This window comes from Scomber japonicus, chromosome 21 (assembly GCF_027409825.1).
Source record: "Scomber japonicus isolate fScoJap1 chromosome 21, fScoJap1.pri, whole genome shotgun sequence".
Taxonomy (NCBI): Eukaryota; Metazoa; Chordata; class Actinopteri; order Scombriformes; family Scombridae; genus Scomber; species Scomber japonicus.
Window position 1 is genome coordinate 15,436,738 of NC_070598.1, and position 17,040 is coordinate 15,453,777.

General features: G+C 39.6%; 1 protein-coding gene across 1 annotated transcript in view; it reads right to left on the reverse strand.

Moving 5' to 3' along the window:
- Positions 1-17,040, reverse strand: part of cntnap2a (contactin associated protein 2a) — a 321,999-nt gene that overhangs the window by 107,053 nt on the left and 197,906 nt on the right. The window contains exons 11-13 of the mRNA XM_053342332.1: positions 13,922-14,071; positions 3,561-3,723; positions 72-178 (exon numbers count right to left, since the gene is read on the reverse strand). Coding sequence (XP_053198307.1) covers positions 72-178; positions 3,561-3,723; positions 13,922-14,071 — 420 coding nt within the window. The remainder of the gene's footprint in view (positions 1-71; positions 179-3,560; positions 3,724-13,921; positions 14,072-17,040) is intronic.

A 17,040-nucleotide genomic window follows, 5' to 3' on the forward strand; every position in this document is an offset into this window, starting at 1 on the left:
GGAAAAAACAAAAAAACAAACAAACAGATGGACAGGAACACACAACTGCATACACACACTCACACACTTACAAGTATGGCAGGTGGCGCCAGTGTATCCTGTTCCATCGCAGGTACAGCTAAAACTGTCCCACGTCTGTTTACACCGACCGCCATGTTCACAGTGATTAGGCATACACCTGTAGAGATAGAGAGAGCACTTTTAAACATTTACACGGTATGCATTGCCTTAAAATTTAAAAAAAGGAGAAATAAATTGTAATATGTAAAGGCAGATCATCAGAAACACACACAGGCAAAACCAAAGTCCTTTATAGTTGTCCGTTCACTCAGAACCACTACCAAGCTTCAGAAAAATGAGGGGGTTTGATATAGTTTGAACTGTTTTGAATACTTTCTGACCCTGTGTCCACACTAAGATGCTATTTTTTACACCAAAAAGTGTTGCTATGGTGTTAGACAATGTTTTTAAGACTGGATACATGTGGAAAACAGCTGCTGTGTTGAAGTGTGGAAAATATTGTGACACATGTAAAAAAAATGAAAGGTGATTTGCTAATTTTGAAATGCTGGTTAACAGAGAGCAATTAAGAGCTGCAAGAAATCTCTGTTTTATGCTTATAGACTACAGAAAAAATACATATCTAACAGAAAAAATTGAAACACAAAGTGATCATGGGGAGCAGGAGGTGACACGACTAGGGTGTAACATGGTTATTATGACGGCATGATTATGTGTTTAGACTTTATTGTTCAGTATCCACATTTCTTTATTTTGGTCTTTTTGGCCTTTATTGTGTTTGCAGGTGGTATAGAGGCAGACAGGAAACAGGGGCAGAGAGAGTTGAATGACCTGCAGGCAGAGAGAGTTGAATGACCTGCAGCACACTTTGTGTTTGGCTGCCATGTTTGATACAAATGCCTTTCAGAAGCAAGAGCTTATTGCCAAAAAAGTTGCAGGAAGTGTCACTACTTTACATAAACAAGAAAAAAGCATCATGAAAAAAATAAGGGATGTGATATAATGTAACTGGATTTACTGCAAATTAAAAAAAAAAAAAAAAAAATCAAATACACCTGTGATCCAAGCTCATCTAGAGTGTTTGTATACTTTCATTGCACTGCTGCATGTGTTGTTGTGGTACCCTTATGGAATGACAGTGGCATTGTGGAATATATGGATTTGCTTTAGCCTTGCCGCTGTGTGTGTTTTGCATTTGTGTGGGGGTGTGTGTGCGAGCGTGTATGTGTGTGTGTGTGTGTGTGTGTGTGTGTCTTTTGCCCCTTCCACCACCAAAGCCTAAACAGAATCCCACAGTGGAACGGCATTGATCAAAAGCAGGTCAGACAGGGCTATTGAACTGCCTTCAAAGACATTCTGATTAGTTAGATGGTAACACCGCACCCATTCATCTTCCGTGGCAGTACAGGGCCCACCACACGTACTGCAGGGCTACACAACATTTTGAAGTAATAGAGACGGGCAATACTGCAAGCAGCAAGGATAAGAAGCTATTGTGGACACCTTGGGACCTTCACAAGATTTAGTGTTGAAAGGCTGATCTGTTAATGCCCCGAAATCTGCAATAATAATACCTCCATACTATATAACCTCGCACTAGCATTGCAAAAGGTGGCCAGCAATTGCATAATTTGAACACAAAAAACGTACCCAAAGATGAGGGCTTATAAAAATATGAGTAAAAAAAAAAATCTAGTAACTTCTGAGTAAGGCCATGTTCAAAATAAACCTTGAAACTATCTTTGTCTGGTCTTTTTTTACCTGTGAAAAAAGAACCTTTTGAAAAAACTCTCCAGACTGGATAAACCCTCGTGTCAAGCTGTAAAATGGTCTTGTATAAAAAAGCTTCTTGAATTGAAAATGCAGACAGTTAAAGCAGCTGCAATCAATATTTTAAATTAGCAATGGTTCAAATGACTATGTCTAATGTAAAAGGAGTTGCTCGAAATGATGACCCCACATAGAATTATTACTGCTTTTATATCCACTCTATGCTTCCTGCCTATCACCAAACAGCTGGCATAAAAAGTTAGAGACAAGCTACTGAACACAATGAAGGACTTACCAGCTAAGGAGTCAGACATTTCCTTCATGAGTAAGTGGGGACCAAAAACAGAGCACACACAACTCCAAATGAACTCCCAAGTGGCCAAAACATATTTTATTGCAGGATATACAGTATTTCTCACATATGGTTGGTTGCTGCCAACAGGCTCCAACACTTTCTGCGGTCATTCATTTTTTGTATAGTCAACTATGCCGGTATGAAAGAATAATTTAATCAAAGATCTAAATGCAGCTTCCTGGAAGCAACAATTAACAGCCTTCAGTGCTGTATCTGTTATTGTTGTATGTAACGTCTCAAATCACTATGTTATACTTAACATGTCATCTAAAGACAAAAAAATAAGCAAACAGAGTATGAGGTGACAAAACTGTGGACAAAACTGAGATTTTAGTTTTTGTTCTATATCAAAATGTTAACATTTAAAACTGATCTAAAAAAGCTTTTGTGTACAAAAGCCTCGTTTAACACATAGGGAAGTTTTTCAGATGTTTTGTATCTGTCTGCATTCTAAGGCCTAAGTTGTGGTCTAAACTAAACTATCCTAGCGAGCCAGACCTCTCTTGAAGTAAGGACAAAATTGATCTAAATCAAGCAGTGGCAGTTGGCGTCTACTTCTGTGGGTAAGGATATTGATGAAGGTAAGTGTTATCGACGAACCTGACTTGAAAACAAATCGCTCAGTTCGGGGAAAATGCTGTTCCAATCAGGGCAAGGTCAAATCCTCATTGTTGCTTTCCAGTCTCTTTCACCTTAACAGTGCAATCCAGGCAGTTACTAATAATCATTGAAATCTTCTTCATGTCCAACACATGAATAACTAAGCCCTCATTTAACATGGAAATAGTCTTAATCCCTGAAGATTAAACCAGTTCACAAAGTTTGAGCTCAAGGCATGAATGATTCCATATATGAAATCCGTCCCAATGCGTTTGTCTAGTCTATGACAAGGAAATAAATTGAAGTGTCAACAAGTTGTAATGAATGATTTCAGTGAGCCAACATTGGAACGTGCTGTGCAAAATCTCTTGCTCTGTTATACTTGGCAATGAAATAGAAATGTGAGGCTCATTTTGATGTTTGATTAAGATCATACAGTGTTTTTCAAGGATGAAACCGACTCTTTTCTCTCAGTTTTAAACTGAGTAATGTACTGTTTACACACATCTCTTACACTTAGAATCAACCCCATCAATTATATCCATTTCTTAGTTTGACAAGCCCATGAAAATCACCATACACAAACATATTCTTGTGCAGTTAGATACACACACATACAACAATCAGCACCCTGAGTCATACATCCCTGGATAAGAATTCAGAGACTCTACAGAACTGTCTTGTATATGTGACTCATCCAATTTAAAACCACTTGATTTATGACACCACTGGTTTCAGTGCTTCCCATTTGTCTGAATGTGAATTTCCATTTATGAACCATTTTGTGGATATACGTGTGTGTGATTACTCCTACCTGTCTATGATTGCACACATGTCCAGGCTGACATTCTCAAAAGCTCCCAAAGTGCCTTTTTCCACTGCATGTAAATCAGCTGGTTGGTCATCCACCAGGATTGCTTGCATGCAGCCCTGGAAGGAGCGCTGGGAGGGTGGGAACAACGTCTGGAGAAAATATCCTGAAAGCAGGAGAAGAAACAAACATGAGCACCAAATAAAACTATTATTTTTTCACTATTAAAAATCACAGAGAGTTTTGTTTGGAAATGAATGAACAGAATGAATTGAGAGAGAACAAAAACAAAGGGATGCAAGGCAGCTTTTGTTTGAACAAGGCACTGAAAAAAAGGGAACATTTAGATGAGAAAGTGAATAGGAAGAAGACAATAAACAAGGAAAGATGGATTCTTTTGATCCACAATTTAAAACACATCATGAAAAGACGACCTTCTGCAGAGGCAGCCATCAAACTTAACAACGACATCATCCTTGGTGAGGAACAACAGACCTGGCTAGTGCCTAGTTGTTGTCACTTTTAAAGCTATGAACCTTCATCGGTCCTCTTGTTTTACAGCTTATCCACAAGGCCCATTAGCCTTAATACAAGTGCTAAGGCAGCAATAGACTAGTGGACATATAGGTTTTACTATATACTGTACCTTTATGAGATACAAGAGTCAATGGGCCATCCAGAGGTAGCACTGGGCCTTGACTGAAACAGTGACAAGGCTAGGACAGAACTATGTGTATATGGTGTGTGTGCACATACGAAGTCCTTTGTACAAAAAAAAGTCCATGGACACAATATAGGCGTGTGAGTATTCTCTGCATGTGACTTCATGCATGTATGTACAGTATATAAGTGCACTGTATATATCATATGTGTGCACACATCTAAAGGTGTTATTACGGTGTACATGGACTCTCGGATGAAGGAGACAAGAGCTCGGAATTCAATCTTTGCCACAAGCACACAGGTCACTCATAAAACACTCCCACTCAATGACATCTCCATCATTGTGATGTTATAGGCTGTCACACTCTCCAGGATGCCTATCATCCTCAAGGCCAAAGCATCAAAGAGGCTTATTATAGAGGGCATATGCACTGTGTGCGTGTGTGCACCAACATAATTGTAGATTATGTGGCTGGCTGCCATGCCAGCAAACAAAGCAGCAGTGAAGTGGGTACCCAGCAGGGGACCCCTCTCTCTCCACTTGTTTCCTGTCTGCTTCTATACTGTCAAAATACTGTAAATATATGAAGGCAGCAGAGAAGTACAATGTGTGTGTGTGTGTGCTTGTGTTTGTGCTGGATTCATCCACTCCTTCTAATCTCCTGTTTTTCATTTCCTCCCCCAAAAGTTGCTCCTGTCATCCTTGCCATCTGTCTTTTTCCCTGCTACACCTGTCTGCTGTCTTTCCAGAGGAGTGGAGGACAGACAGACTAAGAAAGGAGAGAAGGAAAGATGGAAGGGGTGGGGATGGGAAACAGAGCACAGTACAGCTGGCTGGCAGCACTTTGTGTCCCGTGGATAGCATATGAATGCAAAGGAAGCCCAGCCTTCCTGATAGTTTGGAAAAACAAACGGAACAATGTGTGGAACGAAGGATGGGTAGATGTATGTATGTTGCTAGACCATGAAAAGTGACAGGGCGTTGGCTGCTCTGTTATTCTATCTACAACACAAGGTTTTCCAAATTTAACTATACCAAACCAACCTACATCGTTGGGTACTGTATGTTGTCACACATTTTCAGCTCCATGTACTGCTCAATCACTGAAAATGATTTTCTCCTTAAAAAAATCTACAGAAACTGGCCTGTTTCGCTTGATAAATACATTTTTGAAGTAAAGTAAAAAAAATAAATATAGATAATGTTTTATGTATGGACAAATATTTGACAAGAAACAAACATATTCCCTTATCTATGTCTTCAGTCCAACACTTAACCTCCTGTGTCCCCGAGGAGGGATGAGCGGCTATACTGGGCAGCTCCCTTGTGTCAATTTGATTAACATTAGAAACATTCATCTGGGCATTACATTATACTAATTTGCATATTAATTAACCTTTTTTGGCTAAATAACAGTTAAATGTTTCCTGACAGCGGTTATCCTTTAAGCATTACATTTTCCTTTATTGTCACTCTAAAACCATGACTACCAAAACGTTTCTATGTCATGTCTTTACTATTTTGTCTTGGGAAAAAGTAATTTGTCCTTTTTACTTCTCAAAAATCAAGCATTATATCATTCAGAATGCTGTAGTGCAAATGCAGTCTCAAGCAATGGATGATAAAGTCCATGATTAATGAGGTGCAGTCCAACAGAGACAAACACTTGGCAAACATAGCACAGATGTGGTCATACACCTGTCCAATCTCAAGCTACTGCATAACCAGCACATTCTATTTTTCTTGAGTGCAACTAGGCTGTGTGGTTTTAATTTGTAGTATAAACAAGAACTCTATCTCCCATAAGTCCCCAGGATCTGGAACAGCAGCAATTATCCCCTGCAGTCTTGCTGGCACTCTATCACAGACTCCCTGTTGTGCACAACGAGCCACTCTCACAATACACACTAGAAGACCAGCGCCAGCAGTCTGTTACCTGGACACCATCACACTGGCACGGCTGGCTCACAGGCTACGCAACACTTGTTTTCACATCCCACAACATTTAGAGGGATGTATCCGCTTTCCACAGAGGTAGGCGGGAAATCTGCCAAAATGCTTAAAGGTAAAAAATTAAACAAATATTCTGGAGATCTAATTCTGCAACATATTCAGAAGGGACAAAACTTGTTGCCATGCAATATGTAGATTCTCATAAAATCCAAATTCATGCAGCTACCATGAAAAAATGTGCTTATCTATTGACCACCTGCTGCTATTTCTCCCAGGGCTATTTCCCGTAGCTGCACATTTACCTCTCTTCTGATGGTCTTAGTCCCATAAGCAAGCTTGTAAAATGGATTGATGAGAACATCTACCGGATGCCTATAAAATGTTTTACATCTGAATAAAGACAAGACTGAAATAATGGTAGCAGGTTTGAAAAAAACAGAGGCAGTTGTATTCACACCTAGAATCAGAGTCTGGTTCAACTCAACTAGGTTAGATTACTGTAATGCTCTCTTTGCTTGATTACCCAAACAAACAATAGGAAGGCTTCATTCATTAAGAAAACAATCATGCACACATGGGAAAAAAAACACAATCACTCCACTGACTGCTGGAGTGTACAGTTATAAGCTGTGTCAGACATCACTGTGACTTCCTGGTTAAATAAAGGTTTGAAAAAAAAGAAAAAAAAAGGTGTCAAAATTCTGTATGGCATCCATGGCATCTAAATTATTCAACTTTCCGTTGTGTGATCCTTCAGCTGATAGCAATGCCAAAAAATTATGACGATTCATAGGTGCCCAAAATCTGGATTTACTGTCCACTATTGAGTCAACTATAGAATGTTGTGGATTAGTGAGTTAGTGAATGAGGGATTTTTTTGGAGCAGAGTCGTAGTCTTTAAAGCATGTCATGGTTTAGTCAGCCCTTTCAGATCATCAGGTGGTGGTTTTCTAAATGTTCCCAGATCTAGTGAAGCTGCTATTTCAGTGCTGGAAAAAACTACCTGATGACCTGAGATTGCTTGCATCAGTTTTTTCAGGTCAATGATTAGTTATGGTGTGTGTGTGGTTTTACTGATAATAATCTCATGCCACTTGTTGATGAAACGTATAGCACAAACCTCATGCAAGAACATTATCATATTCTTATTCATAACATGTCTTACAGCTTTCTTAGAGATTTGCTCATGCTCCAAATTCGATTCATTAAACTCTCTATACCGCATAAACTGGCTGTAAATTGCTTGTTTCATTAGGTGGTGCCCATCCGTAACATCTGATCATCAGTGTAATCAACGCCACTAAATTTCTATATAAGTCTACCTGTTCTGCTTCTCTTGTGGACAAGTTTCATTCATAAAAATGTAATGTTGTATAAAGAAAAAAAAACCCACTATGGAGCTTCCGATCCTGCTGTCAGAAATCAGCAGACAAACACATAACAGATGTATTAGTGTCAGTAGTAGAATTACGGCAATTAGAAAATATGAAAACAGCTGTCAACAGCATATCAGAGCAGCACTGAACTGTTTTAGGAATAAAAGATGAACAGTTTGACATTAAGATAGATGCTATAAAACATTTTGTTAAAGGACAGCAGTCTTTGACTTTGATTTGAGGCGTTTTAGGGTATGTGACAGTCATGTAAATATATCATGAGAAAATATTAGGGGAGGATGTTCCCCTTTACATCGACCTGCATAAAGACCTTGAGGCAGCTGTCAGAGTCAGAGAACTGTCCTGACAACTGAACTGGAGCCTCTAACTCACCTTGCCAAAAGCATGACAATAAAATAATAAAATAAATACAAATTCAACAAATTCTCATCACTTAAGACATAATCTTTTGGTATGAGCAGTTTTTGCACAAGGCCCCCTTTGAGTTTACCTGTGATTAAATGAGCTATATCAATACAATTGCCTTACAAACCCCCCCCCCCCCCCCCCCACACACACACACACACAAATCTACACTAGAGCACCTTCAAAAGAAGTATAACATACAAGTATGCCAACCATTACTGCACGCATGTCAAGGACTTTACACACCAGCAATGGAAGAAGTGTGAATACACAAGACTGTATGTAAGTACACGTACACACACACGTGCACACACATGTACACACACACACAATGGCAAACACACATGCACACACTGGCACAGACACAGACACACACTGGCACAGACACAGACACAGGCACAGACACAGACACAGACACAGACACACACACACACACACACACACACACACACACACACACACACACACACACACACACACACACACACACACATAAAAGCACACATGCAGAGCAAACACAGCAGGCATATTTTCTGATAAATGCGGGCGTCAGAATCTCATGTCTAATTCATCACAAGCATTATGAAGAAGAGGAAGAGGTGGCATGATGCAGAAACCTATATATAACCATTGCTATTACTGCAGTACTGTGGGTATTAATTCACACTACATATGTTAGAAAGAGGTTTTTACATCCAAGCTAACTGAAAAAAGCTCATACAAGACCAAAATAAGACCAAAATAAGCCAAGTTGTTTCAATGGTGAGTATGAATGTGAGCAGCATTATTTTGAAAAGGTTAGGAAGGTTTTGCATCATACATAGAATACTGTAAATAATCATTGAAAAGCACATTTTAAGACTGGCGAATACCATATGGCTGTCAATCATCCATGCACATAAAATAAATGTGAGAGAAAGCATGACATTTCCAAAATGACGATAAAAGGCGCAACTCAGCAGAGTTCTAAAATTGTTATGGAAGTAAGGAACAAAACTATTGCAATATGTATATTCTCATAAAATCCAAATTCATGCAGCTACCATGAAAAAATGTTAAAACTATTAAAAGGAAACATTGCACACCATCAACACCAGCATGCTTCAGGGTTGATGGTTGTATAATTGAGTACTCTTTCATTAGTAAAAGCATTTTCTCCTGTTCCTGCAGAGAAAAGAGCATGACTTCATGGCCTTGTGTATGCGCATGTGTGTTTATATGAGCGTCCGTCATTCTTCCCTCTTGAGGAATTCAATTTGTGGATGTGTAGTGTCAGTCACTTACTAATTTCTCTAAGCGCAGCGTCAGGAGTGAGAAACTACTCCCCGTAAAATAGGCTTTGGGTTCAGGAGACTGCTTCTAAAAGCAGACGCTCGGAGGATAGAGCGGTGGAGAAGAAGGGGGATAAGGGGAGGAAAGGGAAGGAGTCGACCCGGTTAGAGAGGATAAACGGGATGAGAGGAAAGGGTGATGGCCAGAATAAAGCGAGAAAAGACAAATTAAGACAGAACGAAAGAAATGAAGGAGGGAGGAAAAGTGGAGGAAAGAAAACAGAAAACAGAACAGAATCGAATTAAGAGAGAGAGAATAGAGTTGAGGGTATGATGACAGAAGCTCAGAGCCAAGTCCCTTCCTTCCTCTGAATATCCTGTCTTTTTGTGACCTTGGTGTTAGGTAGTGCCACGTGAATTTTAATGCAACATAATCACAAAAGGAAGGAGCAATTATAGGTAACATTCTTGACTGGTTACTCAAATAGTAAAGTCAAATAATACAGTTCTCAAGGAATAAGTCATTTCAATGGTTGGGAGAAATGTATGTGAACCTGACATCCTTGTGGCATGTTTCTAAGACACATAGGAATAATAAAGGAAGGAAAATGCATTAGTCAAGTAATTTGCATAGCGCTGGAAGTCTCTGGGAATGGTCCTTGAACTGCATAATGTGTCATCATATAGTCATCAATATACATTTGTTAAGTTAATTAAAGCATTAATTAGCAAATATTTTTATCTCACAATCCTTGTCCTTGTATTACACATCTTCAATATGAATAATTAATGCTATCTAAAAGAATTAAGAAGCTCTGTTATGTTTAAAAATGAGTTTTCCTTCATTTAAAAGAAACTATTCAGCAAAGTGCTTAATAAAATCTACCAGAACAGCAGGAGGGAAGCTGCACTTTAAATATTGTGTCATGTACTGTTGACAAGTACAGTATGTCTGTTTGCAAAAGTGACATAATTGTCACTGGTGGGACAAATAAACAGATACAGTAGTCGGTTGGGCTTTAATTTTTTTAGAGCCAGGCAGTGAGAGAGCACGTCAAGCCTCTGGCTAACTGTTTTCCATTTTTCACATTTAATGGAGACAGTATTTGGCCTGGAGGATACTAAAAGTAATCATATCCCACTGGTGATATTCTGTACACGGTAAGTGGTATGATTGTACATGCACATATACACACTTTCCATTTGATTTAACACAGGCTGGTAATTGTTCTCATATAATGCCTCCATGTCAACAACCTGTGTGTGTGTGTGTGTATGTGTTTGAATCCCTTAATAAGAAAATGACCTATTACCCTGGTACACTGATCCTTTCTCACTCAAGAAGTGGATGAGGAAGCATAATGTCGAAAGCATACTGGAAGCATGGACCATATGTATTACCTTTATCATGGCTACAATGCTATGTATATATGTGTTTGAAAGATTTTTTTAACATCCCCACTAATCAACAAAAAACAACAAAACTGTGGCCAAATAAATCAGCATATTTCATGGTGTGAAAGCAGCATTACAACACTCTTAAAAGGCCAGGAAGGTTTTGCATCAGGTAGATCATAATTGAAAGTACAGTTTAAGTCAAATACTCTCATTGATTCTTTCTCACTCTAATCCTATTATGAGTGTCAAGTAAAACACATTGATTTAGATTTTGAGTGCATATGTGTGTGCATACAGTACCAAAGTTTGGACACACCTTCCCATTCCCTTGAATGAGAAAATGTGTCCAAACTTTTGACTGATATGGTATATTCCTGCATGTGTGTGGCAGGCAAGCTTCAATATAATACTAATTAGTCTTGATATGGTTTAATGTGGCAATTGGCCATGCTTAATAAACACTTAGCCACAGTGGGGGAAAAAAATAAATGAAGAATATAGAAACAGACAGATAGTCAAACCCTCTTTCCTCCAACCAAGCAAGATTTGTACAGCAGCAAGCACCCACATTGAACCAGCATACTAGCAATTTTCATTTCCGTCATTGTTCATGTAGAGAATACACTACGACATTTTCACTAAATGCATTATACTAAATAAAGACAGATTTTCTAACTTGAACGATATAGAAATGACTGCAATTTAAATCCGACAGAGCTGGCTGTATATTTTGTGCAGTCTGGTCCAGTTTGTGGTCACTGATAAACAAACAAATTGTTGCCAATGAAAACACAGCAGATTGATGCCTTAAAGCCATTAAATTTGAAGCAGATGGCTACCTGGATGACTCAACCTCCGCAAATGACTCTCAGCCATAATCTGAAGCCTCGTCCTGTATATAAAAAGAACATAGACTGTTCATGATATTGAAGGGGGTTGCTGCTAATTGTGGCGCACTGACAGAACAGTCACAGTCACATAGAAAATGCTGATGGAATACTGTTAGAGAGCTTTACGATAGCTTAATGCGCTTGGCCTCTCTGACTCATCAAGCTGAGCGATCAGAGAGAGTAATTGAGGGCAAGCCAAAGGATAAACTATCTTTTGTAGACTGACGATATTATTCTGTTACCTCTGTGAAGGGATGGAAATTAGCCCCCAGATGTGATGAGGTGGAGTGTTTTTGAATAAATGTTCAAGATATTCCATCTGAGTTGTTCGTTAAGTCTATTTCTGTGTGTGTGTGTGTGTGTGTGTGTGTGTGTGTGTTGCATGTGTGCTTCATAGTATTTGGTCAAATACACCCACACACACTGTTCAAGATTTTAAACCCACATTCACTCATAGATTTGGATGACTTGAGGCCTTCATTGTAAATCTATGATAATGGGGAGGCAAGGCATTACATAACAAAAAAAATCAAGTCATGAAATTGGATGACAACTCAATATAATGTGTAAATCTAAAGTAAAGCCAATTGTAAGAAAGTAAAGAGAAAGGTACAAAGCTAAAAACAACCTTCAGCAGCACACATACCTTAAATATCAGGTCTGGACTAAGAATGAACTGGTTAAAGTAGTTCTAAAAATGAAATGAAACTTCTCCCCTTGTCTGTGAAGTGGTGGCCTAAATATCACTTTGTACTACTTGCCATAGTAATAATCAGCAGTTTTGTATCCCCTGCAGCCTTCAAACTTGTGTTTACCACCGGGCTCCCTGCTCCTCGGCATTCATTATGTCATGTAAAATTAACGAGTAAAACCCCAGTCACAGTTGCTGCCAATTCAGCCCACACGTTACCTCCGTCAGCAAGAGAGAAAGACATCAGAAAGAACACAGTTGTATATCTCTGGATTATAGTAATGCTTGTACTATAAGTGTATATGTGAGTGAGTATACACATGAGTGAAAGCCATATGAAACAGAAAAAAAGGACAATATGTATGTATATGGATACCATGAGAATCTATATAGTGAGATAGAAATGCTACTCATAAGCTAACTCTTTCCCTTTTACCTCAGTAGCCTGCTATCATTTATATTTCTCTGCCAAAAACTATCTTCTCTTCTTGATAACTTGTCTCTACTTTCTCTTTTACCAGCCTTATCTTGCGTTCTACTCTTTCTTTCTTTCTTTCTTACTCTCCTTCTCTCTGTCTGTCTCCTGCGCCTTCTTCAAGATGTACAGACACTGCAGAGATCCTCTACTCTCAGCTACTATCGATTCCCAACTCAGCTTACAAAAATCAATAAATCCCCAATTGGATCAAAAGAGAGACTAGAGGTTGAGAAGGCAGACAGGGGGTGGGGGGAGGGTTGGGGATTGGGGAGAGAGAAACAAGAAAAAACAGACAAAGAAGGAAAAAAGAGAGTGGGGGTAAAAGAGAGATAAGAGATAATAAAGGGAAAATGTTATTATTGGATGATTCTGCAAAACAAACTATATAAAATTAAATGCTAAATAGATAAAACTAATGGTTAAGGTATTTTCCACAAATGATGACTGAACACAACAGCTTTTGTTTCTTGACCTAAATACAATTGGTATATCAAGGCCTCACAAAGTTTGATTTCATGAATGAAAAATAGAGATACCTCATGGACATGAGAGGGATTCACTCAAGAGTAGCAAGAAGTAAATTAAGACGGACAACAGAATCAAAAGAATCTGGATGTGTGTGTGTGAGGCGCTTTGATCCTTATTGACTGGCCGGAGGAAATGGGTTTGCTTGATGGAGGAGATTGTGCTCCGATAGACAGAGAGGGATAGAAGCCTGATGGAGCGATCACAGCCCAGACTATCTCTCTCAGTTACTGTAATTTCATACAGGTACCACACACACAGTACACACACTACCAAAGTCACATGTGCACACTTAGATACGGACCATCTTCCAACAGACGGACAGCGGTGTCTGGCATCATTAACCTGGCGGTTTCCTAATTCAGACAGATTGTGGCTGCTGCATGTGCATGTGCGTGTGTGTGTGTGTGTGTGTGAGTGTGTGTATCTGGTGGTCTAGTTGTGTTTGTGCTCTTGCTAAGTGAGCAACTTCCTAAACTCTAGCCACTGGGATAGAGATTTCTAGCAAGATAAATGATTTATAGACATATTTAGCTCTCACACACACACACACACACACACACACACACACACACACACACAATACCTCCACTGTTGGCACAGCTTGCATGAGAAGTTTCAGTTTCAGTCTACGCTCACATTTATCTGAGTCACAATGAAATCTGTGGCGATGATGTTGGGGTGACCCTTACCTCCCAAGTGATAGGTTCCTCCTGTGGTGATGGTGAGGGGTGAAGTGGAACGCACAGCAGATGCCTCCTCACCGTCTATCGTCAACATGGCGAAGTTCTCCTTGGCGACCAAACGTATTGCGTGCCACTGGCCGTCATTAAGGCCCGAGCCTGCAATAACATGGCAGAAATAAGTATAAGTGTTTTGAAGTGTAAAACCATGTTGGTGAGCACAAGGTCTTAGGTGATTCATAACTCTAAAAGTGGGAAACCACATTCTTTCACTGATTAGTAGACAATATGATGAAAAAATGCACATAATGTTCTGATTTTAGCTGCTGACTTTACTGTAGGTTAAAACAAAATATTCAACACTGGTTTCATTTCTTAGGTGGAAAAGGAAATATAGCAGAATGTCAAGGACCTGACAGGGATTTATGGAAAAAGTCGAATGGGTGACTCATCATGGGTAAGAGGTGTGTGGGTGGGGAAATTATGTAGCAGTTTCTGTCTGTGATGTGTAGCTATCTTGTAATACAGCAGTTTTTCTTTTTCCACAGCGAATGCACTCTTGTGTTTGTTGCCTCTCTTACACCTCCATCTCTATCACCTATATAGTGTAAGTTGCTTTCAACAGAGTTAAAAAATACTCAGCTAAGGCTCATCTACCAGCCTCTACCACATTATTCCCTCACTTCTACATGTATTCTCATATGTACACCAATGCTCTCTAATACTTCTCTCCTCTCCTCTTCTCTTTTGTTCTCTCTCTCCTTTCGCTCTCTGCTGTACCAAGCTGAGTGCAGCTCCCAGTCTCAAGGCCCCTGTGTCTCAACTCCATTAACTCTCAGAGAACCCCTGTTTGTGTGAGTACCAGAGTGCATGTGTGTGTGTTCTCTATCTGTGCATGCAAGCTTTGAGCATTCAGTTCAAGTGCGTATAAGTCTGTAATGTGCTGTGTTCTCTACATATGTCCATGTAGTGTGTGTGTGTGTGTGTGTGTGTGTGTGTGTGTGTATGACTGCGTTGGTGCATGCAAGTTTTGTGCTCTTCTTTTCTCTCTCCTTCCTTGTAGCTGTGCTCCATTAAATATGAGTGATGTTTTGGAAAGGGACATTACTACTGGAGCCGAGAGAGAAGCCAGCTCACTCTCATCACCCTATCCTCTATACATCACCTCTTACTGACACCAATCTCTATTCATCCTTTCCTCCCTACCTCCCTCTCTGTCCCTGATTCTTTCTTCCATCTCTGTCTTTATTTTCTTTTCCGTTGTTCTAGCATTTCACTCTTTCCTTTTTTTCTTTCTGTCTTCATACTCCTCTCCTCTCGCGACCATCTGCTGCAGAGTGTGTCTCAGCTCACTGCCTCGCTGAATGTAATACATCGATAGTGAGGACACTGTAGCAAAGTTCAAGGTACGGTCACGTGCAAATCATTCTCAACACATCTGCATGCAAGTCAATACGCATGCACCTTAGCGTGCTGCATGTGACAATGCATTTGACCCGTGTGTGTGTGTGTGTGTGTGTGAGTGGGTGCGAGTACTTCTGTGAGCGCATTTGCTTTGCGTGCGGCATGTGTGTGTTTTCACTTTCTATAAGACACACTTATTGTTTATATCTTCCCATAATTAATTTGGAGACTGTGCTTTTCACGTCAGCAGGGAGTCTGCACTAATTAATCTCCATCAGCTGGGCGACCGTGTGTGTGTGTGTGTGTGTGTGTGTGTGTGTGTGTGTGTGCATGTGAGTATGTGATCATGGCATCACTAAAGACAACCTGCTGAGGGGTGTGACTGCTGTGGCCTTGTTCAGGGTAATGTTGGTTAAATACACACATACACACACACAAACACACACACACAACAGCACTGATATGAGTGTGATTAAAAATAACATTTTCCAGGGAGTACAGTCATTTAGTTTGACACTGAGACTTGTAATGTCATGAACTGAGAACTAAGAGAGGATGGTGTCTGCTAAAAAATCAGTTCTGGTAGTGACCTTGATGTGCACCCTTCACCAACAACCCCATTTTTGACTGTATATTGGTTGGATGTAATGACTCTCAAGCTCTCTGCTCATACTGTCCCTCTCTATTACCCCTAGAACATAATGGAAAATAGATACTGTGTAACCTTGTGTCCCTTCATCTCTTTTACATCACCTGCAATGGCTTTGGATGTTCAGCTTATCAGTGATAGAAAAGTTATTGAATCTTCATACTCACTGCAGCACACGTGTAAACAGACACAAGTGCCTGTTGAAATGGACACTATATATAACACACACCTCTCTCTCTCTCTCTCTCTCTCTCTCTCTCTCTCTCTCTCTCTCTCTCTCTCTCTCTCTCTCTCTCTCTCTCTCTCTCTCTCTCTCTCTCTCTCTCTCTCTCTCTCTCTCTCTCTCTCTCTCTCTAAGAATTTTCCTCGTGCGCTGTTGCTAATACCACCTGTGGTCACTGGGACAAAGAGTACATAAATAATTGGTTCCTTATATTCCTGAGAGGTACTCCTGAAGTCTTCAGGTCTTACAATGAGGGATATTCTGCTGCTGATGGTGGTGTTGTTCTGTCTGTCTGGGACATGGGCTCAAGGAGAAAGTGAAGGAGCTCACCAAGGCTTACAGACAAGTGGCCAGACTAGCACAGATATCTGGGTTGAGCTGAGAGCTCTGAGAGACATGGTGGTGGAGCAGAGGGTGGAACTGACATATACCAAGGCTGAACTGCAAGCCTAGAGAGACAAAGTGGCTAGACTGGAGAAAGAGAATGGATGTAGTGAATTCAGCACATGTGTATTGTTAAGGCTAGGGCTGCAAGGATTATTATGAATGAAAATAATTATATATAATAAATAGTTTCATTTCCCAATTATTTTATTGCTTTGTGATCTAGAAAAATGGTGAAAAATGTCCATCACAATTTCTTAAGCTTTCAATTGCTTATATTTAAAATCTTTTGTCTGACCAACTGTGCAAAACTAAAGGTTTAAAAGTTTATTATTAGAAAAGATTGAGAAAACCAGAAAATATTAATATCAGAGAAGCTGAGTGAATTTTGGCATTTTTACTCAAAACAATTCTTAAATTATCAAAATTATTATAAATTTGATAAAATTTTAAGGTTAACTTAAATTT